The following is a 26,572-nucleotide window of genomic DNA, read 5'->3' on the forward strand; positions in this document are numbered from 1 at the left end:
ATCAGAAAAGTTCTTAACCTTTTAGCCAAATGTTTTTGATCAAAATTGACTGTTTCCTGATGTTTTCCAACTTTAGTGTCGATCAATTTCAGCTTTGAAATGGTCCCATAAATTGGCGAGGTTTCAGGGAGCTCATAATCCATCAAACGGTCAAACATCATCCTTCTAACAGCATCACCATCGGTTGACCAGTTTAATAAAGGAACATGGTGTTTCAGATAAAACTGATCAGAAATCTCACTGATGAGTTGGCTCTGGTATTCGATTTCCCTTTTAGAGCAGGTTGGAAGAGCGGCTACAATCTGTGCTTTATAATCTGTTGAATTATTGCTGCAAGCTATTGTCATCGTTTCCTTTGGGATATGAAGTTCACCATTAGTTACTCTTTGTGAAAGCTTCTCGATATGCTCGTAACTGGAGAATGTGAGATCTTCGTCACGTCCATGATCATAGCAAATACCGTAAATCTGATTTAATCAAATATGAAATCAAGTTAAGCAAAGAATGATTCAAAGCATCATTTCAAAAAGATCTATTTCTTGGAATTAGAAAAACATTGCATGCTCAAATGAACACAACTTTTTAGACACGATGCTTTGAATCATTCTAAAGTACAAAAACATTTTTTATAATATACAACCTCTAAATCCTATGCTAAAATAAAATAAAACACCTAGGTCCCTAACTTTAAAAATAGTGTCGAAAAATTGTTACCTTATTGTCAGATGGGTTCCAACGAACTTTAGCCTCCACATATGTCTCGTCAATCTTGAGCATATAGCCATGTATTGGGTGGGTATCCACTAACTTGATGTTTTGGATGAACTCGTGTGGATTGTTGTTCACTGACGACTTGATAAAGGAGCTTGAACTGCGCAAAAGACGGTAAGCTGTGCTGGATGATGGAAAGTTTAACGCACGATGAACGATATCCAACAAACCTGGACCACCGTATTGAAGGATCAAAAAGGCCAGGTCCTTATCATTTTCCGAGCTGTTCGGGTTATAAACCCCATCAATAGCATCTACCACTTTATTAATGATGTATTGCAACCCTCGGTTTCGATTCATGGCAACTTTTACAAGCTCGTGGAGATTGGGGATGGCATTTTCTTTTATCAGCATCATGAAACGTTGTTGCAAGTCCAACGTTTTGTTCAGGTTGTCTAATTTCCGCTGCTTATTCAAGGACTGGAGTCGTAGCTCATTTAAATTTGAATTTACATGTGCTATTCTTTTTGTCAACTGGCTGTATGTTAGGAACATGTTTTTTGTTGTTGACAGGTGCTTTTCGCCATTATTTGCATTTTTTGTGTAAAAACAAAGTTTCTCATGCTTTTCAAGTGCAGCACAAGAAGGATTTATTGTAATACCATTGTTTAATTTCAGCTGGAGTTCATAGTTTTTATCAGCACAATTTGAGTGGTGAAATGATCCAGCCTCAAATATGACATCTTTAAGGGCATCTGTTGTTAGCAGTTGTATGGGGAAATTCTCAAACACTGATCCGTTCAAAGCCGGTCTAAATCCAGCACATCTTTTTTGGACTTTTGATGCGACAGCCACCGATACACTGTTTAACGATAAGGGCTCTTCAGGTTCCATATGTGATGAAGGAGACGGAAGAGTTGTATGAGATTCAAGGGGTTCAGGATTGGATGGTGAAGATGGTGCCATACATGGTTCAAGGGGTTCAGGTTCAGAATTGGATGGTGAAGATGGTGCCATACATGGTTCAAGGGGTTCAGGTTCAAGAGGCTTAGGTTGAGAAGATGACGACGATGTCTTTGGTTGAAACCAGCATTTTATTGATTTATTTTTTGTGCCGTTCAAGTTTGACCCTGGCCTTTTACGGTTTTGTTTGTTCTTGCAACTTTCTTCATGCCGAGATAAATTTGTTTTGTTATGCCCATATCCATCGAATTCTTTGCCACAATAGACACAATTTATTTTGTTTGTTTCGTTTGATGACATTTCTGTCAACACTGATGAATACTAAATTTAATACAACAGAGTACAAGGATATTTTGTGAATATACGTCTCTAGCACCAGATTTAATAATCTTAATCAAACGTAAAAGAAGTATGTAGGGTCCGAATAGATATAATGACCTGACTCATTAACAGGTTATATAATAAATTTTCGTGACTCTTATCCTAAAGGAAGTATTGTTTTAAGTTTGAAGTCTGAGAAACACCTGAGAAAACACAGCTACATCATGTTCTACCTATAGAAATAATCAAAATACTATTATTTTAATATTTTAGATTCAGTAGTGATGTTATGTTTGGCTTCTGCATTTCTTTCAAAGTTAAAAGGAGAAAACGCTAAACGGGAGTAAAAAAAGAAATTGATTAGTTATAAAGAGCTAGTTATTGTGGTTGTCTAAAGTTTTGACAAGTTTCGAACGTTTTGATATTTTATATTTTTGAACACACATTCCAAAAGAGAATAAGGAGCAGCCGAGGGGAGGGGGGCAAAACGAGAAAAGCCCAAGAATAGGAAAGTTGCCAGTGCTATTAAATGATAAAACGAAATATACTACTTAGTAAAATAATATAGTCATTTCTTTGTTATCTCTCGTCCTAAATTTGTATAATTCAAATTGGAAAAAATAAATAAGCATATATACAGGGGAAACAGATATAGAATAAGAAAATTGAAAATACTAACAAACAACTGAAACTCGAGATCCCCTATATACTCAGATTTACTACTACTACTTCCTTGTCTTTGTTCCTAATTTATCACCTGATGACTTTTTCCACAAGCACATAGTATTTACAGCTTTCTGAACCCTATTTTACACCCCTGTGTCTCACCAGGGTCTGCCCTACTGACCACTGCAGTGAAAAATTACTCAACAAAGCCCTCATTAAGCCCTAGTTAAAAAAAAGGTCACCCCAGTCAGCACCAGTGGAAAATCAGATGCTCTCTCTTACACAGAGAAATGAAAACACAATAAAAAGAATCAGAAAAAACTAATCTTTTACCCTTAGTGGAAATATATTATTTAATATTTGTCTCAACCAAGAGGGCTTTAAAGTTCTTGGATTTTTAGGTACTCCATCGGGTCACAGAGACAGGGGTGTTTTCAGGTGTTTCAGTACACTGACACTGTAAATGTCCTGTGTGGGAAGCTTAGTGAATAACTATAACATGGAATTGAAGACATTGCATTGCTTATACTTTCCTTCTTGTGTGTCTGTCCAAGTGTCAAAGAAGACTTTGCATTGCAAATTATTCAGTAAAAACAATATATACAACTTGCATAACAAAATTATCTAGTTGTTGATTTTGTTTGTGTTTAGATCTGTTTAGATATGTACGGGAATTCCGTGCTACTTCCCTACCATTTTTGTTTTGGAAACAAAGTTGCAGAAAAATCCGATTTTTACCCGATTTTTTATTTCGAAAAATCGAACGTGATGCAGCGTGATGTAAACAAACAAAACAAAGAGAATTGAAAACTGAAGAGATGGGGGACAGCTGAAGCTGGCTGGGTTGGACAGGATTTTGGAAGATTCTTTTTGATAAAGGAAGTCTTAAAACAAACAAAACTTCTGGTCATAAGCAGCATTTACTACCTAGTGTATCAACTGCTCACAGCTAATGGAAAATAAGGCACCACCCAAAACAGCAGTTACTACATTGTGTAGTAACTGTTTGAGGCTACTCGGAAAAAGACACCACCCCAAACCAGCAGTTACTACACTGTGTAGTAACTGTTTCTAAAATCTTTGACATCAGTACGACCACGGTAGTAAGTGTCATACTGTCTTGTAGTAACTGCGTGCCCCCCCCTGATTTCGACCAAAATTGGTAAGCCCTGTTGGACAAATTCTGTCTAGAGAAGCTGACATATTATTTAAATAATCAATTTTGCAGTACAGTAAACACGGCTAGCAAAAAAATAATTAATTCGGTTGAATGGCAAACAAAAGTTATATACGGTATCTTTTAAACAGAAGGGCAAGCAAGGAGGATATACTCGAAGACCAAATGTAAAAAATGAGAAGTAATTTGTAGCACAATAAATTTTAAAATTGACTTCCCTGATCTGAAGACCAACCAAACAATAAACAATAACAGGCCAGTGCCTTCTTTATTTGCTGTCGATTTGATTGAAATGAAAGTCGAAACCAAACCAATGACCAAAAAAGAACGATGCCAATCAAGGATCGAAGCCAAGAAAAACAGGACAAATTATAGTAAATTGTAATGATGATAACAGAAAGTAATGACTCAATAAAAATTCAAAAAAACAGCCAAGCAGTTTCTCAGAATTGCGATTCAGCCAAATTCGGGAGAAAAAAGAGATAAAAAGAGAATAACCATTTTGATGATAAACTGATACCATGACAACGAACCTGTAGAACCAATCAGTGTCAAGATATCTCTATCGCCGTGACGTCAAACAGGATAGGGAGCATAATGGCATCACTTTCGTTTTGCAATAAATTCAAATATAACAATTTACTATAACGGAGGTAATTTGTTTTATCATTTCCCGGGATATTCTTCACGTTTGTTGCGCGCGCAGCGCGTATCTCGTTGGTAAAATGTGCGCGCGATATACTAAATTGCCCTATATCGCTAAACATTTTTGAAAATTCAGTGTTCGTGTATGACTACATGACACCAAATTCTCGTGTTTCCTCAGATCGCATCGCTTTCGAAACTAAATCCTCATGTCGCAGCAAAAGAACTCCTATGATTGGTTTGTTTTCCCTGTTTTCCCGCGCGTTTATTTATTTGGACCGGTTGCTATTGCCTACCAACAAAAAACTTTCTCTTCTTGCGTCTTGCCTTGCCAGCACATCAGCTTGCTGTGGATTGGATTGGAATGACATTTGATTTGGATCCTCAATTTTCTTCTGCTGGTTCAACAACAAAGATAGTTATCTACACCTTCTACATGATGATTAAACTGTTGTTGTTGCCAAAGTATAGCCTACCTTCGTACAACAACTGTTGCTTGCCTTCTCAATTTTTCTTTGGTTTTTGACAAGAAATGGTTAATTATGAAGTCTGTTTTGTTTCCCTGTTGGTTGGTTGAAAAAGAAACAGCAGGATGGACACAATATTTGTCAACTTTCAGAACAAACTAACTGCAATTTGCCTGTATAATATACTTAAATTGTGGTGACAAGGCAAGTGACTGAATATTTGTGGATAAACCTGAATGAAAAAGAAACACTGAATGTCAGCATCAAACAAAGAAGAATCGTTTTGGTGGTTTGTTTCCAAGTTATCCAAGTAAGTAATTAATTGTAAAAAATTTGAACCTGAAGCAAAATTGAGTGATTGATGATCTGATGATTGAATTTTTCTTGGTGCATCTTCTTACAACAATAATGGCACTCATCTGGGAAGTGAAACCTCTTTGTGAGGGAAATTCTATAGCGACCAATTTCCAAATTTTGAAGCGCCGACAACCCGAACGTACATCACACTCATGCATGGGACATGACCAACAAAGAACGTTAACTTCTGAAAAAGTTAGCTAATCCCCCCATTGAAAAATGTGGGATATTTTTGTCGTGAATTATGTTGAATTATGGACTTTCCTTTGTATGCGTTCAAAATGTGGAATACTTTTGCCATGAATTTGGAGATTTTCTTCAACGTGCAATTAAAACGGGGAAAACTTTCGTCGTGAATTATTAACTTTTTTATTTTGCATGCATTTAAAATGGGGAAAACTTTTTTCGTGAACTATGAACTTTTCCTTTGTATGCGTTTAAAATGGGGAAAACTTTTGTTGTGAACTATGAACTTTTCTTTCACATGCGTTTAAAATGTGGAATACTTTTGTTATGAACTTAAAGATTTTCTTCAATTTGCGCTCAACATGTGGAATACTTTTGTCATGAATTTGGAGATTTCTTTCAACGTGCGTTTAAAACTTGGAAAACTTTTGTCGTGAATTATGAACTTTCCTTTGCACGTGTTTAAAGTGTGGTTTAATACTAAAAATGAAATTATTTCTCTGGCTCTAAAGTTTTTTTCTTTTTGGCATTAAGTGAGACCAAATTAATTTGTTGTTCTACAGGCCGACCCTAATTTTTCAAAATAGAAAAAATAATAATATTGAATTTGCCACTGAAGAAGTTGAAAATTAATGTATTTGTAAATTCATCCCAAACCTAGATCAATTCAAAATATCACAATGGAAATGACACAAATATCATTCATCAATAAAGAGGAAAAAGTCAGGTGCTTCAAAATGTCAATCTTGACCTTCTGACCCTAAATTTTCAGAGATTTTATTTTATTATATGCTGACTTGCTGACCAGGACTGATCCATATTCTTAGGAAGGCCTTCCTGTAGAACAATAAGTAATTTTATTTTAATTATTTAAGTAATTATTTAAAAAAAAATTATATTTTGAAAATAGACCTTTTGCTATTTACGATTCATCTTGAATAACTTTCATCTTACTTTAACATTAACTCTAACATTAAAGCATAAACTCACTTTCTTTTTTTTAGTATTTTTACACATGATAGTTTGCAAAAAAAATTCATCTCAGAAATTTTGACATTTTGTAAAGTAAAGGTGTAAGGTGAAGCATGACGCTACAGATCAAATCTGTGTTTTGACTGGAGCCACCGACCTTTATAATTATAAAGGTACAGTCTGTTTATTGCGACAACTCTTTTTAAGAGAGTGTTTAGTGTTTTCATCTTACTTTAGTATACAGCGTTTGTTTGTCATTCAATTTTTTGTTTGCAACTTGCAAATTGAGGAGGTTCTGGGTCGCTTCGCAACTTAATTTGTGACATTTACGGCTTGTTTTTGTCACTCTCGCCTCTCACATGTCTTTGCTATGCAAACAGAGTGGAGGGACGGAAGAGTTCTGAAACGCGCGCAACCCCTTTTATATTGATTATCTCCTAAATATTGACGTCACGGGTCACGGAGGGTTGACTCGTTCTTCGTATCATTCTGACGTATACGTCAAATTTGATATGACGGAGGTAATTTGAGTGACCATTTCGGTGAATATCCTTTGTATTTTATCTCCTTTATATTTTGGTATCGCGCAACTCGGAGATTCGAAACGTTTTTCCCATCTCCTGTGGGGTTTACCGCATATGGTCACGTTCAAACGATTGAAATTGTGAATGATATTTCAATACCGTCAAACTAAATAAATACAATGAATGAATGCTAATAAATATCTAGTTCGTACATGAGTAATTGATAATTGAAAATGAAAAATTAAAATAATTTGTGAGAGGCTAAGTCGAAAATGAGCAAAAAACGACAAAGTCCAAATGAGTGAAAAATGGCTAAGTCTAGAAGTCAGAATGCCTGAGGTCAAGTAGACCATGAATACAATATGAAAATCTGAATATAAGAGCTATGAGTATATAAATATATAATGTCTATGTCTAATTTAACCTTAACCTAAATGTGAAAAGAAAAAAGCAAAAACAAGATGGCTGACTTACCAGTTAGGCCATGAATGAAAACTGTGAAGGTGTGGCCATACAGGTAAGTGTGAGAGACAAAACAAACTGAGACTGTGACTGTTTCAGTTGTTGAATGAATTGAGTTTATATTTATTTGAATTGACTTGTGAGTGACTCAAGTCTGGAGCTGAGGTCCTTACTCCATGGCTGTCATGAGTCAAGTGAGAAGCTGAATGCCTTTAGGCCTTAAATACACTTGATGCACCAAGTTGTCAAGGCAACAAAAAACAACATGGTTTGAGAGCATGACCTCAGTTGGCCAAATATACTAAAATAAAATGGTAGCTAAGCTATGAAAAATGTAAACAAAATGTAAACAAATATGGTGGCTAAAGCTATGAAATATTCTAATAAATTTTTATGAAATTTTCTTTTTATAATTTTTATAATTTGGTTTTATAATCAATAACTTTACACTCCCCACAAAGAAAATTGAGTTGAAATTTTATTAATCATTTGGCATTTGACTTTAAGTCAATGTCCTTTGCGAGAGCACCAAGTCGGCAATCAAGTCATTTTCATCAATACCACATATTTTCACAAGACCACGAACTGATCGATACGTTTCACGACAAACTGCCTCGTTGGCATTACGATATCGAACTTTTGCCCTTCGTGGCAATGAATCATTTCCGTACTCAAGTGCGCTGATGATCCCGTATGTGTATCGATTTTGAATCACTGAATCGACTTTGGTGAATATGACGATGTCACCTTCGGATAACGAATCATCGTGGAACCACTTCTGTTGCTTCATGAGTTTGGGAACATGTACGAGAAGCCATGTTTCGAACCAGGCGTTGAAGCACTTTTCGTTTTCTTTGATGATCTTGGTGGGAGAATCACATGTGATCAAGCCGTCGATGCTTCTATCGTTGTTTCTGCCAAGGAGAAGTCGGTTTGGCGTGATCAAATCGAGGATCTCAAAATCACCAATAACATCACCGATGGCTAACGGTAGATTGTTGATCTGATTGGCGATTGATGCAACAAGAGTTTCCCATTGTAGGATTGCTAACCGTTGATTATTGAGACTCTTTGAGATAGATGAATTGATCTCCTTTATCTTTCTCTCTACTTTGCCATGCATGTTATGTCCTTGGACTGGACACACATTGAAATTGACTTTGGTGTTTCGTTGGATCCTTTGTTGTAGGTCTGAGATGTTGATGTTCATTTCCTTACAGCCTTTCACCAATTGGCTGCCTTCGTCACAGAGGAGTTGATTTGGAAATCCATGGTTTGCAGAGAATCTTGTGATGGCTTGGATGAATGATGTGGTGGTGTAGTCATCCATGGTGTAAATCTTTGTTGCTGTCGTGGAACAACAACAGAACACGATCAGCCAGATTTTCACAGTGGTTCTCTTGTGTTGCGGTGCATAACATTGGTATGGTCCGGATAGATCCAATTGAGTGTGATAAAATGCAGGAGCAATTGTCATGTTGCATCTTGAAATGGGTCCCATTGACATCTCAATCGTCCTTTTTTCGAGAAAACGACAGCGTTGACAAGCTTTCTTGATCTGTTTCATAAGTGCACGTCCTTCAATGATGTGGCACTTTTTAAGCGTGTAGCGAAGTGTTGTTTCTATCCCTGAATGTTGCACAGTTGGATGATGCCAGTGAGTTTCAAGGGCGATGCTGTATGCAACCGGTGAATATCTGTCCATCACAGGTACGCAGAATGTATCTGATGATAGGTCTTTCATAACGCCAGTGAATCTGCCAACAATTAACACTTCCTGATCTGGCAGAATCCGACCAGTGTATGTCAATATGCCTTGGACATCCTTGGTGATACGTTCGTATTTTGATTTAGGAAGGAACTTCAGTAGCTCTGATGATGATTTCTTGAAGAAGTATTGTTCGGCTTCTTCAATTTCTGTGTTTGTGAGCATGGGAACCAAAGATACATCCACTTTGATATTTTGGAGTTGTTGATTTGAAGACTTTGATGATGATTTGTCTTTGGAGCGATTGAAGAGTGTCTTTGAGTATCTTCGAACATAGGCAAAGATTCTGATAACAGTTGAGAATCGATGACGGTTTGGATCGATGAGGTATTGGCTGAATTTGTATCTTTGTTGCACAAGATTCATAGTGTGATGGGTTGACACATATTTGATGGGTACCATACGTTCTTTCTCCACTTCGTTTGTGTCAGATGCTGAAAGATGTAGATCTTGTGCTGATTTTATTGAAAAGTCTGAAATTGGTAAGTGCATCCATTGATGTCCATTGAACCATGTTGAATCTGGTTGTACATCTTCAAGTGTTGCTCCACGTCGAGTGCCGATGTCTGCCATCATGTCAGCAGTGTTGATGTAGAACCATTGATTTCTATCGGAGAATCTGTTGATGTCTATGACACGATTACGAGCCCAGAGCTTTAGGGGTTTTTCATCGTTTGTAATCCAGTGAAGCGCAATCTGACTGTCAGTGAATTTGATGTTGGATTTGTGATATTGACCAAATGAGCGTTTGACAACTTCACCGGTATGTGTGTTGATGAGAGATGCCATGAGTTCAGCTCGAGGGAGTGACAATCCATTTGGTACAGTACGAGATCGAGCGAAGACAAGTTGAGATGAGAATTGACCATTTCGTCGAGTGTATCTAGCATAAATGCAAACACATACCAATGATTGGCTGGCATCTCCAAAGTCGAGCGTTTGGATGTCAGTACTGATGGCGTCTTCTGGGATGACTGCACGACGGAATTGAATTTCTCCAAGTTGAGTCATGGTTTCGAAGTGTTTGATCCAGATGGGTCGAAGTTCAGTTGGAATTGTGTCGTCCCAATCTAGTTGTCTTGTTGAAAGATCGTGTAAGTCGAGCTTCATAGCAGCAACTATTGGTGTCATCATCCCTGTAATGTCAAAGATTTCTGCAACTTTGGAAGCGCAGTGCCTTCGAGTGAGATTGGTTGGAATGATGTTTGATGCATTGGTTGGTTTCTTGCCTCTTTACTTCTTTGCAAAATTCAAATCTGAGATGCAGAGTGAGAGACGATCGGCTTTGGGATACCACTTCATACCACCAACTGAAATGCTAACACCATCGTCTGTGAGGTCTGGTGATGGATCAATGCCAGAGAATGTCACGCCTTTGAGGTTGAATCCTCCACGATTGATGACAACTTCTAACTGATCAGCTCTGTTGAAAGTTGCGTTGATGTCTTTTTCGCCTGTGATGCAATCGTCAACGTATACATCTTCATTGATGATTTGCTTCACTTCTGGATATTCATCTCCAAATAGGTTTGCGATTGCACGGAGACCACATTCTGCTTGGTTTCCACTTGATCGTATCCCGTAAATGAGTGTCTTGATTACCTTTTCCTTTGGAATCTTTGATGGGTCGAGGTTATTCTGCCAGATGTAACGCTGGTAACACCAATCTTTGCAGTTGAGTCTGATCGTGTTATACATTTTTCGTATATCCGTGTGTATGCCAACTTGATGTATGGACCATCTGATAAGAACTTCTTGGAGCTTGTTGAGGTTGTTCTGTCCTTTTGCCAACAAATCATTCAGACTATAACCTGAGCTGGTTGGGTGTGATGCGTCATATACAACTCGACATGGTGTACTTAGTGATGTGGTTTTCCATACAGCACGCCATGGGATGAAGTTGTGCGTTGGTGAGTCAGCTAACATGGTTTGTTGGTCAGCAGTGAGATTTTCAACGAAGTCGACGTAACCCATCTCTTGCAATTTGGCTTCTGATTTGATGATGTCGTCTTTGTCTTTTGGATTAGCTCCCAACTTCTTGAGCTGTTGGTAGTAAATTTTGAGAGCAATATTCTTGTTTGGTGCTAGTTTTGATACTTTGTCGACGAATGGAAGACGAGCTGTGATGATGTTTTGGTTGGTGTCAATGTCAATGGACGAGTTAATGACATCTTGCTCAACCTCCTCTTTGATGCTAACTTCCCTTTGATGAATGGAGTTTTTGCAGTCTTTGCAGTTTCTGCACATTACACATCGATAGGTGATTTCTGTCCCAGTTGATTCAGTTGATTCGAAGCGTTTGAGGTTCTGGGATGGAAATGATAATTTGGAAACATCTGGATTGACTTGGAGTCCATTCTGGTAGAGCTTGAATTGCTGACTGCAGAAGCTGTTGAAGGTTGATTGATTGAAGAACTGTTGATGGATCGCAGTGAAGATGGGATGCGGACCACCAATTACGCCTTGGCCACCATCTGCATTGCGGAACACTGATTTGTAGATTGATAATCCTGATGGCATTTGAAATACAAGTTTGGGGCTGTATCTCAAATATTTGACCCCAATCATGAAATGCACGTCACCACCCACTGTTGCTGATGTCTTCGGGAGTGTTGATGGGTTGCCGGGGTAGCTCTCTCTGATGGCTTGATTGACCTCATGGAGCGGATATTCAGGAAAAGTTGCAGTGAGCTGTTGCAGGCATGTACCATCAGATAGCATAGCATCTTGTCCGTTTGCCATTGGAATCTTGACGATGTATGATCCAAGAGATGTGCAGGTTGTTGTGTTACCTACACCACCAATCTGAGTGGCAATGGATGATTCTTTGATAGCTGATGTTCCAAGGTCCTTGATTGCAGAGTGTTTGATCAGGAAATCGCTGCACCCATTGTCAAAGAAGATTGTAAAGTGTTTGTTGTTGATGATGACAGTTTGTAATAAGTAGATACCTTCATCGTCAGATGAGTTGTTGGTCTTTGGGGTTGAAGTATGGAACGACAGACTGATATTCTTGGCGAAGGTTGGAAGCTTTGGATTCTTCATGTAACGCTCCTTGTAATTGGTGAGTAGATCTTTGTTGGCGTTGGAGTCTTTATGCTCTTCGCAAACTAGTACGTGCTTGCGAATGGTTGACTGCTGATGGGATGGATGAGGGCAAACAAAGCTTCGTTGACATTTGCCTTCCTTGTGGTTTCCAGTGTTGGTGTTTGCGCCTGGATATAAGCATTGGACGCAGTATCCTTTGGTATTGAGGATGGCAAGTCGATTAGCTGGGCTGAGTTCGGCAAACCTGTAGCATGAATGATATTGGATGATCTTGGTATTTGACGGACCATTAGTTGCTAGATGGCCGCTTTGACCATCGGGTTCTTCACAAATATGACATTTTGGTGTGCCAGACGGACCAGTATGATGTCCACCTTTTTGTCGTGGGTCCTTCTTGGGTGGATTTTTGGTTGAAGGCTTTTGAGGTTTTGAAGCTTCTAGGATGTTGATCCGCTGTTGTTGGAGTTTCTGTTCAGCTTCGAGGAATGCGACAAGTCTTGCCCATTGTTGTTTTGGGTTGTCCTCGTCGGCAATGGCTCGCAACCATCTTGACAGTCGTGATTCATCCAACAGGTTGTAAATTCTCAACAACCCGTCGCTGAAATACAAATTGTGTTCGATTTTGTGTTGCTCGGCTAGTGTGATTGACTCTTTCATTGTTACGACAAGCTTGCTGAGTGATAGGGAGATAGCTTCATGATCCTTGAGGTTGGAGAGGCTGTCCATGCTTGATAATTGGTTCAGCTTTTTGGTCAACATCATCTTCACGTCCCCATATGAGAATTTGAGTCGATCCCAAATGGTGTCGATATCTTTGATGCTTTTGACGAGGCTGAGTGCAGGATCTTTGAGGTAGTTGTTGATGAGCAGATCAGGTAGCAGATGTTTCGGAGTTCCTCGCTCATGAAGTTTCAAGAAGCTGCTTTCAAATGTGTAAAAGTCTGTTGAATCTTGGTGCCCAGAAAACTTCTCTAGACGAATGTTGAGTTTCGATTGATTGAAGAGTTTGTTCTTATACACGTCTTGATTGACGATAGCATCGTTAATGGAAGATTGATAAGCAGATTTAGACTTCAACAAATTCTCGTACCTCTGACCAATGTCTGTGATGTCCTGGAGTAGTTCAGCTTTGTGGATAGGTTGTTGGAGGATTGACTCATACTTCTTGGCAATCTTGTTGACTTGATCGATCTGCATTGGAAGGTCTGATTTCAATTGTATGAGTTCAGCATCGCTGAGATCGTGGATTGGTTTATCAAAATCTTTTTGAAGTTCTCTGATTTTGAAGATTAGGTCCTCGATAGCAAAGCACATGGAGCGTTGCATGTAGACTGCGCTTTGATCACCAAGTTTAGCTAGCTGAGCTTTGGATTTGCATTCGGCCATTCTCTGGATATGAAGTTTTATTGAGTTGAGCGCTTGAGTGAGTTTAGGAAGTAACTGATGTTCAAGATTTTCAGCAAGGATCAGTTGTTGCTTTTTCTTCAATGATAAACGAAGGGTAGCAAGAGTTGTAGTAACAGAATCGAAGTTACTCACATAATCTGGGTGGACTGGACTTTCGTCAATGACATCCTGAATTTCGGAAATGATGACGTTGGTGTCCATTATGAGTTCTGACGGTTTCGACATCTCGTCTAATGTCAGGTTATGGAATTGAGTTGTGATTGTGTCTTCAACTTCAGATGATGTCGGTTGATCAGGCTGCGGTGGTTGAGGGTTGGCTTCAGGAGGCGGAGCTGTCTTTCTACCAACGTCGTTGTATACAGAGTAATCGATCCGGGGGAATCTCCGAGGTCTTGACATTCAATTGAAATGGTTGATGATTGAGGTGTCTCGGTCGTGTGACTTCCTGTTTGACTGTGGGGTTTACCGCATATGGTCACGTTCAAACGATTGAAATTGTGAATGACATTTCAATACCGTCAAACTAAATAAATACAATGAATGAATGCTAATAAATATCTAGTTCGTACATGAGTAATTGATAATTGAAAATGAAAAATTAAATATTTGTGAGAGGCTAAGTCGAAAATGAGCAAAAAACGACAAAGTCCAAATGAGTGAAAAATGGCTAAGTCTAGAAGTCAGAATGCCTGAGGTCAAGTAGACCATGAATACAATATGAAAATCTGAATATAAGAGCTATGAGTATATAAATATATAATGTCTATGTCTAACTTAACCTTAACCTAAATGTGAAAAGAAAAAAGCAAAAACAAGATGGCTGACTTACCAGTTAGGCCATGAATGAAAACTGTGAAGGTGTGGCCATACAGGTAAGTGTGAGAGACAAAACAAACTGAGACTGTGACTTGTCTTCAGTTGTTGAATGAATTGAGTTTATATTTATTTGAATTGACTTGTGAGTGACTCAAGTCTGGAGCTGAGGTCCTTACTCCATGGCTGTCATGAGTCAAGTGAGAAGCTGAATGCCTTTAGGCCTTAAATACACTTGATGCGCCAAGTTGTCAAGGCAACAAAAAACAACATGGTTTGAGAGCATGACCTCAGTTGGCCAAATATACTAAAATAAAATGGTAGCTAAGCTATGAAAAATGTAAACAAAATGTATATGGTGGCTAAAGCTATGAAATATTCTAATAAATTTTTATGAAATTTTCTTTTTATAATTTTTATAATTTGGTTTTATAATCAATAACTTTACATCTCCTGCCTTATAGAGAGTTGAAAGGAATGGATAGTTAAAGGTACGCACACACGATAGCAAAACTGCTTTGCTCATGTACATTCGCTTCGCAATAATTCAGGCGACGTTTAATGCAAAGTCTGAACTTCCAATCTTTATAAAATGGTCCATGGAGATGCTTTTGCTTCCAGCGAACTATAGTAGAATATAAAAAGAAGTTGTTTGTAATTTGACCTTTAACGATGAACGGTTTATTCCATCTCCATTCCCTACCGAAGTGACTTGAATTTGGAACATTTTACGATAACTTTTATTCTTAAAAAAGGAAGGAAGTTCAAAATAAAAAACCTTTTTGAAGACGTTGTTCGTTAGGCTTTTATTAGAGAGCTTACGAAGTCGCAATCTAGGAGCCCCATGAGGAAAGAACACATCGAATTTTCCAGCAGCCATTAAAATATGATGATATAGCGTATTACTTCGGATAAACGCCCCCTTCTTTTAAACGCCCTCCTAAAAGCAAAATTATTAAATAAACGCCCCCTTCGAATGAACTCCCCGGCCCCTAGGGGAGGGGCGTTTATTAGAAACTTGATACTTTAATACTTAAATACCAGTGTTGATTGGGTTTGAAAAGGAAGATTTTAGTAATTTCTTGTAACCAGAGCAGTTTTCGATGCAATTTTAGTCGTTGAACCAAAGAAATTTTGCACTAAAATTCTGATAAATAACTAAAACAAAGGATATATTTGGTATTTGCTCTAAATATTCGACTTAAGACTAAAATTATTTTATAAACACCCCCTACTTTTAAACGCCCCTCCTAAAATCGAAAATATTAAATAAACGCCCCGCCCTGCGCGTTTATTCAAACTAATATACGGTATTCGAATTCAAAATTATTAACAGTGCCCTTTACTTTATTCCCCATTTACTCGGGACCCGCTAATTAATTTTTTGAAAATGTTCCATCCAGGACATTCTTATTCCAGCCCCCTAGACTAGAGTCTACTTTTGGCTGAACTTTGCTTTTCGATGATTTTTTTTGACGCTGATTCCAGTGAAGTAGCCTAGGAGCGTTTGGCGAGGTCGCCATTTTGAGAGAAAATGTTAAAAATCCAAATAAGGGGCCGTCCACATAGAACGTACGCACTAAAATGTCGAAAATCGGATACCCCCTGTACGCAAATGGCTATACCCCCTGGTAAGTACGTACTTTTCATCCACACCCCCTCGGTTGAAGAAAATTTCGAATTCAAATCGTTTGGTTCGGACCTTTATTTCAAACACGAAACTCAATGTTTATTAAGAAACTTTTTCTTTTCCTTGATGGGTATAAGAAGCGTAAAAATCGACAAAAACACAAGCAAAAAAGGGCTTTGAAATTTTTTTTCTGCGTACGTACATTTTCCTTTGACCCCTCCCCTCCCCCCTTAATGCGTACGTACTATTTGGACGGCCCCTAACAATAAAACTACTTGGTGTTGAAAGATATAATAAAAAATAAGAAACAAACATGCATCGATTTTTATTTGAAAATAAGGGATTGCAAACGATATTTGTTTCTTATTAGAGATTTGCAATCGTTTATTCTCAAATAAAAATATTGCTTCATACTGTTTCTAAGCTACCTACCAAAAACAACTAAAATCTGGCGAACTGTCGCCTAAGCAAAAGCATAAGTATTGCCATAATGCTACCGGGTCACTTAATCGTACCATACAGTCTATAAAAAAACTTTAAGTGGACCCCGGGCTGGCCCCCCCCCCCTGCTTATTGATTTTTGGGAAAATATTTTTGAAAGTTCCCTCTTTTGCCCTAATTCTGCTTTATGTAGTACCCGAGGGGACAGCCCAATGCAGTAGAAGCCGAAGGCTAGAAGTCAATCTCTTTGGTAGGATTTGAAGCCAACAAATGCTACCAAAGTCGCGCGGCCTTGAGCGGTTCGCCTGGTTTTTACACAGATGACAGATTGAAACTAAAATTTACCGCTATATTTGGAAAATAATATCAATAGGATTGCTTGATTCAATCTGTCGTCAAAAATAGGGCGCATTTTTTCTTGCCTGAGAAAGGTTAGAGATTCTACTCTAGCCCTTTGGGCTTTAAACTCAATGGTATAACCTTATCAATCGCACCTATAGCCCGGGGTCCACTTAAAGCTTTTTTATAGACTGGATGGCGCGATTAAGATTATTTCACTGGACTCGGCGTTATAAAAAATTATCAAAGCAAAGTTCAGAGAGAGGTGTTGATTTGAGGGGGCGTCGTTTTTTAAGGCTTTTTCTCAAGAGGAGCGTTTATTCATTAAAACACCAATCTTTCTATCTCAAGCCATCCGTTGAAACAAAAAAACCTGAAATGTTATTAATTCATTGTTATTGAATCAGATATAAATTTAAAGTAATATTGAAAGTTTTGATGTACAAACACATTTCAGAGAACTTTTACAAGGTCATGAGTCTATTATGCCCCAGGGTTAATTATTGCACTTATCTTGGATAAGCCCATTGGCCGTCCAAAATTTAAATGAGGAAAAAGATCTAGGCCCCCCATTTGCCCTTCTCATTTTTTTGTATTGTTTGTAAGCATTAAATTTCTTTTTATTATTATTATCATTTTGATCTTTTTTCTTTTCATCGTTACTCGTTTTATCATTAGTTTGCTGCTTTTTAGTTTTTTTGGATTCTTTGAGCTCGGTCTTTGAAGCAAATCTTTTCTCTCTTTGCTCCTCGGCTGCAAGTTCATCTGAAAACGAATCGTTGGATTCCACCTCCATTAACTCATCCTGCAAGCTCATATTGTGTGTTTTTTTTAAGATTTTACACTAAGAAAGAAAAGTCTCTATGTTACCATCAAGTATGATAGCAGCTGATCTATCCAAAAGGAGATAAAATTATAATGACCGTTTAAATTTAGCTACCACTGTTGTTTGAGTAAAAATTTCAAAGATCTTATCACCTTTTGGATAGCCTTGGCTTTTTAGTTGACATTTTCAAATTACACTTTAACAGCTTTGAAAATGTGGAACAGGGTACACCACGTGAAGGTAAGCCATAGGATTTTGTACCCCACCCTAAAAATACTAATTACAAAAATAAAACAATTTCTTTTAGGGTACAAGGCTGTTCAGCTGCTTTTGACTTTAGACAAAAGTTGATGTACCCCTGAAACAAACAACTATCAGCATGTTCCAGGGTGGCATGGATAGACCACACCACTATGAAAACAACTATCAACATTCATAGGTAAAAACTCTGTATGTGACAGACAACTATCAACATGTCACCAGAGGGTGGAAACAACTTTCAACATCCACCATTGATGGAAACAACTATCAACATCCATCAATCATCAACTTAAAGTCATTTGCAGCTTGACAGACAGAACAGCCTTGATTTAAACTAATGATAGTGAGACAAATTCAATTACATGTTTTAACAGTTCCTTTTCAAAAGAAGAAAAATTGAGCTTAGATGATTCATAGCCTTCAAAATACTGCCGAATTAACGTTTGTTTGAGTTGATTTAGAGCCTTCATTTTCCCATGTTTAATTGTTTTAATAGTTCCTTGATTGAAATACTCAGAATTCTATCTTTGAGCTGCTGTTCCATTCATAACAGTAACATGTTATGCATTGTGAAAACGTCTTACATCTCTGTTTTAATGTAGAATATATTAAGTTATAATTGTTGTCTTAACTTTTTAAGGTTTTATCAGTCTTATTTATAAAACATGTAATTGAAAACGCCTTTCTATGCTAAGCAGAAAATTTAACAATTGCATATAAAAAAAGCATTACGATGCCCTGAAACGATGTTGAGGCAATGTGATCAAGGGTCTTCAAAACATGTTAGACCATCATTGACAAAGCGATCAAATTCACATAATAGTTCTCTGTAGGTATTCAAATCGCTGTAATGGCCAAATGTTTGAAGAGTCTCGCCACTGAAAATTTTCAATCTTTCTTCTTCTTCCCTTCTTCGTGGCATCCATGGATGGTTATTGATATAATTTAGCCTATCATATGGCACTTTTTCGACCAAAGCAACATTTTCTAGCTTAGATGCCCTACTGAGGGCTGTATAAGTTATGCCAAGGTTAAGTTTCTCCATAAAAATCTCTTTATTTAACTTTATCCGAATATGAGTACATGGCTCATTAGGACCTATTGTCATACCTTGGCTTTTTGATATAGGTATACAATAACCAGGCATCAAGGGAAACCCCCTTCTAGAGCAACAGTTAGTATCACAACGTGCTTCATTGACAGGTATAGGAACCCATGTTGGGTGTTCTGGAAGCCAGCTTGGGCCTTTGTATCTTGGAAAATCTACAACAACTGCTTCTGGAAATGATGGAGGTGCTTCTCCCTCAGCATATAATATTGCAATCACTTTCCCAATTGCTCCATTATTCAATCCAAGAGGTGTTAAGCTGAGCTGATTTTTAGTCAAAAGCACACGACTTCCAACAGCAATGTGAGAGGTTGCAGGAATTTGACCCATCTGATTAACAGATTGAGTGTGATGACGTCCTTTTCCTTTGCTTGGTATAGTAGCAACAGGGATCCCCAAATCAGCTAGTTTGTTGTGGTTCTCAACATTTACCTCTTGCCACGTTTCCATAACGGTCAAACATGTGTCTGATCTAAATCCCTCTTTGGCACTTTCAGGAAGCTCACCTTCATATATTGAATTTATTGTCTTCCAGTCATTCAAATTGAGTTTGCCCTCTCTGATTCTCAGCAACATTTCCAAAAAAGACAACTGATCTGGGCCTTGTCGCATAGTTTCATTTAACAGAATACAATGTGAAAATGTACGATAGATTCCATAATAGTAGGGGGAAATTTGTAAAATCGCTCGAATTTTTTAGTCAAAGCACTTGTTATACATTTTTGGAAAGTACAACTATAGAGGAGTCCGAATTTTATAGGTGCCAATTTTTTATCGGACACTAGTGTATTTTACAGACCAGAACAAAAAATGTCCGAAAATCACTAAATTTGCAATATTTCAACAACTATTAACGTTAACAACCTGAAACTTTGCACAAACATGCACCATCATAAAACCCACCATTGTGCAAAATTTCATATCTGTAACTTGAGTGTGTGATATTTTACAGACCAAAAACGATTTTCACATTTTGGTCCGTAAAATAGCCAATTATCGTTCATTTTTTTTCAAAATTTTGTTTTTGACAAGAACTTGACAAGATGTAACTATGGTGAAAATTTGAAGTAATTTACTTCACTACATCAAAAGTTACAGCCCGGTCAGTAAAATCTAATTTTACACACTGACACAGTGCAGAAGGGGGTCAAAAGCTGTGTTGTATGGTAAGTAAAGCGAGAGATTGGATTCAAACGAAGCACTAAACCATTCAAGTATTATACATTTTTGGAAAGTACAGTAGCTAAGGAATCGATATTTAATAGGTGCCATTGTTTTGGTCTGTGGGGTATTTTACAGACCAGATTAAAAATGAGCAGAAAATCACAAAAATCACAATAACTCAAAAACTATAGATAATAACGTAATGAAATTTTGTACAAGTACGTGCAACTGTAAAATATAACTTTCAGAGAAATTTCACATCTTTAACTTCAGGCATTAGTAATTTACAGACCAGAATCGAAATTTAGCTTCTGGTCTTCAAAATAGCCATATTTCGACAAATCTTTTCAAAAAATTTATATTTTTTAGAAAGCCTACAAGAGTCTGAAAACTGGTTACAATTTTGTGACCCTTTTTCAGCTGGGTCAAAATTTATGGCTTGGTCAGTAAAATACATTTCTAAATACAAGCTTAGCTTATATCTTTATGTTAATAATAATTTGTGTTTAGCGAAGTATAATTTTGCCAAGTGAAATAACATGCTTCTTTCTTTCAGATGTAAAACATAAAAAGATATAGAAATTAAAGATGGAAAATTGTGTTATATGCAAGAAGCAAAGCACTAAAAGTGATAAGTTTGTTTTGAAACCAAAACTTGCATCCTTTGAGAAACTACTTGATCGTTCACGAGAAAGGTATGAACATAAAGAAGATGCCGTTGGAGAATTTGTTGAACGCACAAAAGATCAAACTGCTAAAACTTTATTGGATAATGGTTGTGTCTATCACAGTTCGTGTTATAAGGATTATACTCATCATGAGAAAGTAGAACGCGCACGAAAAAGATTATCATCCTCAGTTGAAGCTGGAAACCCTTCTGTTGTGAAGAGAAAAGTTGGGAGACCTTCTGTGGTGAATGTGGAAAGTAATGATCGTGTGAAAACAAGGTCCATGAGTGAACCGTTTGACAAAAAACGATGCATCATATGCCAACAGGATCGAGATGAAATGCTACACAAAGTGATGTATCTTTCAACTGGTGATAATATGCTCTCCGTAGGTAAAAGTTTAGAAGATAAGGCATTCTTTCGTCGACTAAACGCAATTAACTGTGCTTGGGATGGTGTAGCTAACGATGTTCTATACCATCATTTATGTTGGAACTCTGCTAAAAGAAAAGCCAAGGCAAACTCAAACCCTGGGAATCACGAAAAAATGGAAGTTATCTCTAACATCGAACTCTTGAACTACGTTAGACTAAATGTGAGACCAAACCAAAAAAAGCTGATCAATATGAACGATGTCAATTCTGCCTATGAACATATTCTTTTGGAAAACGGCGAATCTGCTGAAATCGCTCCCGGTGATCGGAAGAAATATTTGAAATCGCTAATTGCTAAAAACATTGATGAAATTGTGTTCGTAAAAGATAAGAATCCATCGAAGCCAGAACAATTGTCAACCAACTTAACAGTTGACGATTTGCCATCAAATACATACGACGACATCACTACAGCTAAGGACATGAAATCACTGCTGAAGATAGCAAAGAGTATTCGACAGGAAGTCCTCGAAAACAGTTGGGAGTTTACTGGAGACTTTAAGTCATACAAGCCACCGACTACACTAATGGTTCTCTTAAAATGGATCTTATTTGGTCCTTTGTCTTCAAAAATCACTAAACTACAGACAACTCGAGAGATGGAAAATATACTGAAAGTAACGTCTCAATTCATAGCGCAAAATGTTAAAACTACCCGTCAAACGAACTATCATTTGTTACAACAAAATCAAACGCTGTCATCTATGATCGAAACTCCATTAAACGTTGGCTCTGGCATAGCTTTTTACCACGCAACACGGAGTAAGAAGCTGGTGGATTTTCTTTCGGACTTGAATATGAGCGCAAGTTACAAGAAGGTTCTTGATATCAAAGAACATATCGCTCAATCAGTATTGAAACGATATTTTGTGAATGATGGCGTGTTTATCCCGTTAAACATCATGGAGGATTTGCCCTGTTGGTTCGCCATCGACAACTCGGATCTGAAAATCGACACACCAGATGGAAAACGTCAACACCATGGCACTGCCATCGTTGTTTATCAAAGGAAAACAAAATTAGAGGTAAATAAAGTTTGCGAAAAATGTTTTCAAATGTCCTCAGAATCATAAAGATTTATATATGGATCAAACACAGTAAAGTTGACTTTTAAATATGACATATGTCAGCTCTTAAATTGAATTCATGATCATGGTAATGGTAATTTGTTGATCGAATTTTTTAAAATATTTGTATCTTACACTTCAGCCCGTCATGCAAGAGAGATTCGACCGGAAATCAATTGGTTGTGAAAAGTTGAAGTTGAAAGCTTATACCTACACTTGTCTTGAACCAGCAAAGTCTTCAAGGAAGTTCCCAAGCTACACAAAATGCGTCGAAAACGAATCTATCATCAATTTGAACAAAATGAACGACACTGTCTGGTTTGTCTTAAAAATGTTATCGCCTACGTTGGGAAAAGCCGTACCTACTTGGGCTGCCTACAACTCTCTTGTCAGCAAAGGAAAAGCAATAACAACTGTGTCGATGCTACCGATTATTAATGGAAGTCCAACTGATTGGAACAACTTGTATACAGCTATCAAAGAAGCCGAGAAAGTAAGGAAGCGGATCTACAAGAACGGAAAAACTATCATCTCATTCGACCTACAGCTGTACATAAAAGCAATCAGATTACAAGAACGAGTCGACATTGACAATTTTTTCGTCTTCCGTATCGGGGAGCTTCACGTTGTGTTCTGTGTTCTGAAATGTCTTGGCAAGTTGATTGATGGGAGTGGTCTGGACAAAGCCTTCCATGAAGCTGGTAAGTTTGCTGAAACATCCTCTTAATACTTCAATATTCACTTAAATAGCCCAAAATCGACTTTCTCGCCCAAACTTAAAATCTTGAAAAACTTGTTAAAATAATCAGTTATTTAGTCTGAACATTTTTTTCTATAAATTTTGTTCAGGAATATATGGTTTACCAACAGTCGACCAGATCAAAGATGGGAAACATCTTTACCGATCGCTCGAAGCATACTTCGCTCTCTACCTGGCAATCTTCTCGCGTTACATGGATTGCTTCATCAACAAAAACCAAGCAATTGAACGGGACCTTCGAGCAGTAGTTGTTCATTCCATCTCGGAAGTCTCGGCGTATTCATCATCCAACAAGATCAAAATTGAAAAAGCCCACGATTCTATCCAAGACGTGCTGACGAAAATCGATTTCGCCAAACTTCAAAAGGATTTTGATACCACACTCGTCAATCAGTCAAAGTACATGAGAAGTTTCATGCGTCTTTTTGAAGTACTTCTCCTGTTCATTCGTGCATCGCGGGATCAACTGTGGAACCTCCACTTACAAACGTTACATTCCTTGTGTCCCTATTTTTTTGCTTTTGACATGCTAAACTACGCAAGAATGACACCGGTGTATCTATCACAAATGTTCGCTCTGGAAAAAGCTGACAAAGAAACATGGGAGCTTCTTTCTAATGGAGGGTTTTGCATCAACAAGTCGCACGTTCCATTCAGCTCAATCGGTGCAGATCACGGTATAGAACAAGAGAACAGAGCGCTCAAAGTTATTGGAGGAATACGAGGAATCGCTCACAACCAACAAGCCTTGGACGAGTATTTCTTAACTACAGCAGAGATGGGAAATTTGGTCGAAACATTTTGTGAAACTTTTGGCATCGAAGAAGATGGTGCTCGTAAAAGAGATGAGCATTACCAATTGTCTGGTTCGAAGAATGTGAGAGTCAGCTCAAATACAGAGAAGATTTCACGCGTTTTGGATGAGCATGAAGTGGTATTTAGCACAAAAGAAACAACGCCAAATCAATCAAATGAAGATAACACGGAAGCAGATAGTTTTGGTGACGGTGGTGATGTGTTCAATATCTTGACCAAGAAAGTTCTTCCTGTAAAGATATCGAAATCCTTGATCCAAATTGAAGAAATCGGTCAAAGTCGATACCGATCGTTTTTAACAGAAAAGCTCGAAGGTACATTTAAAGATTCACCTTAACATTTATCTCAACGCTCGCTTCTTGCTTTTTCCATAATAATTTTCTTTTCAGACTTTTTTTTAATTATAGGGGTATATTCTCTAATGTTTGATTTTCAAATTTAAGGAGATGGATCAATATGGGATACAATAAAGAAGCAAAAGCTTGGAACCTTCGTCTCTAACAATAAATCATCAACAGTTACAATCGACAATCAACAGTTTACAATCAGAGAAGAGAGGAAACTCATGAATAGGTTGCTGGTCGCATCACGATCAAGGCCGGATATTGACTTGCGTGAATGTCTCGGGAAATACGAATTTACCGTCACTCCGCCCTCATTATTCTTTCCTGATGGAACATTACACCCAACGAAAGATAAATCGGTCATCGCTGACGAGCTGTACAAACTTCAAGACGACAAAACCGATGAACGCATGGATATGGTAGAACAGCCCGACCAACCTGAAAGTGATTTGGAAGAAGTAGTACGAAAGGTGGCTATCGTGGATGGAATGGCGGTAGTAAACAGAGTCGATATTAAGAAGAGGAATATCAGGAGCTGTGCTGACTTTGCAAGTTCTTTTATTGAAATAATCGACAACGACACAGCCGACTTTGACGAAGTTCGAATCATTTTTGATGAATATAGATCTAAATCTCTGAAAAACAGCACAAGAGCAAACCGTACCAAAGGATGTTCCTCGGTGCATTACAAGGTAACTGATTCCACGCGAATCGAGCATCTTAGCACCAAGGAATTCTTAAGCTCAATCGAAACCAAACAAGAACTAACTCAATATTTAAGCTTAAAGCTGAGTGAGCATTTGGTGAAAGATTTTGTTATTGTTTTCAAGGAAACCGTCTTCTCAAATATCCCTGATCTTAATCAAGAATTGTTCATATACAACCACGAAGAAGCAGATACTGCAATCGTCCTACACGCAATCGATGCGTCAGCAAGAAAGGACTTCATAGAGCTGGTCATTCTTTGTTCAGACACCGACGTTTTGCTTATTCTCCTTCACTACTTCGATCGTATATCAAGTACCACCATCTTTAAAACCATCAACAAAGAATTTGTGCTTCGCGAAATCCACGAAAGGTTATCCCCAGAGATTTGCAAAGGATTGTTAGGGTTCCATGCAATGTCTGGATGTGATCAAACAGGAAAATTCCTTGGCTATACAAAATCTTCTTGTTGGGAGATATACTCATCACTTCCAGAAGACGAATTGAAAGCATTTGCCGATCTTGGCAGCACCGATTTGTCACCTTCGACATTTGAATCTCTTGAGATGTTTGTAGTACGTCTCTACTGCCGAAACAAGGTACCAAAAGAGGTTAAGAATCTTTCAGATCTTCGATGGAGAATGTTTACGAAACAACAGGCCGACTCATCAAAATTACCGCCAACATCAGAGGCACTCCGACAGAAAATTCTTCGATGTCACTATACGGTTACGGTGTGGAAGCAGTCGCATATTTCATCTCAATCGCTACCTGACCCGACAAACTATGGTTGGAACGATGTTGTTGACGATGACCTGTTCGAACCAGTGACAACTGCATTGCTCCCTGCACCTAAATCGATTATCCAACTAACAGTTTGTGCATGCAAAACTACCAAGTGCGTCGATAGGCGTTGTAAATGCCATAAAAATGGACTGAAATGCTCTGAAATGTGCCAATGTTCAGACTGTGAAAACAATATCAATAATGGTTTAGATTCACATGATATTGACGATGATTTAGAATCTTAAAGATTCAAAATTTGCACATTTACTTCACTTTGTAGCATAATGTTTGTACAAACTAGGCCTTGCTTTACGTTGGGAATCCTGAAAGTATTTCATATTGGCGATTTTCTCGTTTGCTTTAAATGCTTTGAGATTAGGATTAGCATTGAGCTATATTTTACTGACCAAGCCATTAATTCTGAATCACTTGAAAAATGATCACCAAATTGTAACCAGGTTTTCAGATTTTGTGGCTTTCTAAAAAATATAAACTTTTTGAAAAGATTTGTCGAAATATGGCTATTTTGAAGACCAGAAGCTAAATTTCGATTCTGGTCTGTAAATTACTAATGCCTGAAGTTAAAGATGTGAAATTTCTCTGAAAGTTATATTTTACAGTTGCACGTACTTGTACAAAATTTCATTACGTTATTATCTATAGTTTTTGAGTTATTGTGATTTTTGTGATTTTCTGCTCATTTTTAATCTGGTCTGTAAAATACCCCACAGACCAA

At 37.7% G+C, this 26,572-nt stretch overlaps 3 protein-coding genes across 3 annotated transcripts; 1 reads left to right on the forward strand and 2 right to left on the reverse strand.

The window, feature by feature from the left end:
• Positions 1-7,953: 7,953 nt before the first annotated feature.
• On the reverse strand, positions 7,954-10,350 carry LOC136806857 (uncharacterized). Its single transcript, XM_067063427.1, has one exon. It carries the CDS (start codon positions 10,348-10,350, stop codon positions 7,954-7,956), a length of 2,397 nt encoding a protein of 798 aa, XP_066919528.1.
• An 8,397-nt stretch (positions 10,351-18,747) lies between these two features.
• On the reverse strand, positions 18,748-19,704 carry LOC136806858 (uncharacterized). The gene has a single exon (XM_067063428.1). It carries the CDS (start codon positions 19,702-19,704, stop codon positions 18,748-18,750), a length of 957 nt encoding a protein of 318 aa, XP_066919529.1.
• Positions 19,705-21,847: 2,143 nt separating this feature from the next.
• On the forward strand, positions 21,848-26,288 carry LOC136806856 (uncharacterized). The gene is made up of 4 exons (XM_067063426.1): positions 21,848-22,383; positions 22,568-23,126; positions 23,275-24,315; positions 24,445-26,288. The coding sequence occupies exons 1-4, from the start codon at positions 21,886-21,888 to the stop codon at positions 26,079-26,081; spliced, it is 3,735 nt and encodes a 1,244-aa protein (XP_066919527.1). The 5' UTR covers positions 21,848-21,885; the 3' UTR covers positions 26,082-26,288.
• The last annotated feature ends 284 nt before the right edge of the window (positions 26,289-26,572 follow it).

This window comes from Clytia hemisphaerica, unplaced genomic scaffold, assembly GCF_902728285.1.
Source record: "Clytia hemisphaerica strain Z4C2 unplaced genomic scaffold, Clytia hemisphaerica genome assembly, whole genome shotgun sequence".
Classification (NCBI taxonomy): domain Eukaryota; kingdom Metazoa; phylum Cnidaria; class Hydrozoa; order Leptothecata; family Clytiidae; genus Clytia; species Clytia hemisphaerica.

Coding starts and splice junctions, on each gene's coding strand:
- LOC136806857 (XM_067063427.1), bottom strand. CDS start 10,350: ATGACACCAATAGTTGCTGCTATGAAGCTCGACTTACACGATCTTTCA.
- LOC136806858 (XM_067063428.1), bottom strand. CDS start 19,704: ATGCGACAAGGCCCAGATCAGTTGTCTTTTTTGGAAATGTTGCTGAGA.
- LOC136806856 (XM_067063426.1), top strand. CDS start 21,886: ATGGTTCTCTTAAAATGGATCTTATTTGGTCCTTTGTCTTCAAAAATC. Junction 22,384..22,567: donor AAAGGAAAACAAAATTAGAG/GTAAATAAAGTT, acceptor CTTACACTTCAG/CCCGTCATGCAAGAGAGATT. Junction 24,316..24,444: donor TTTAACAGAAAAGCTCGAAG/GTACATTTAAAG, acceptor TTCAAATTTAAG/GAGATGGATCAATATGGGAT.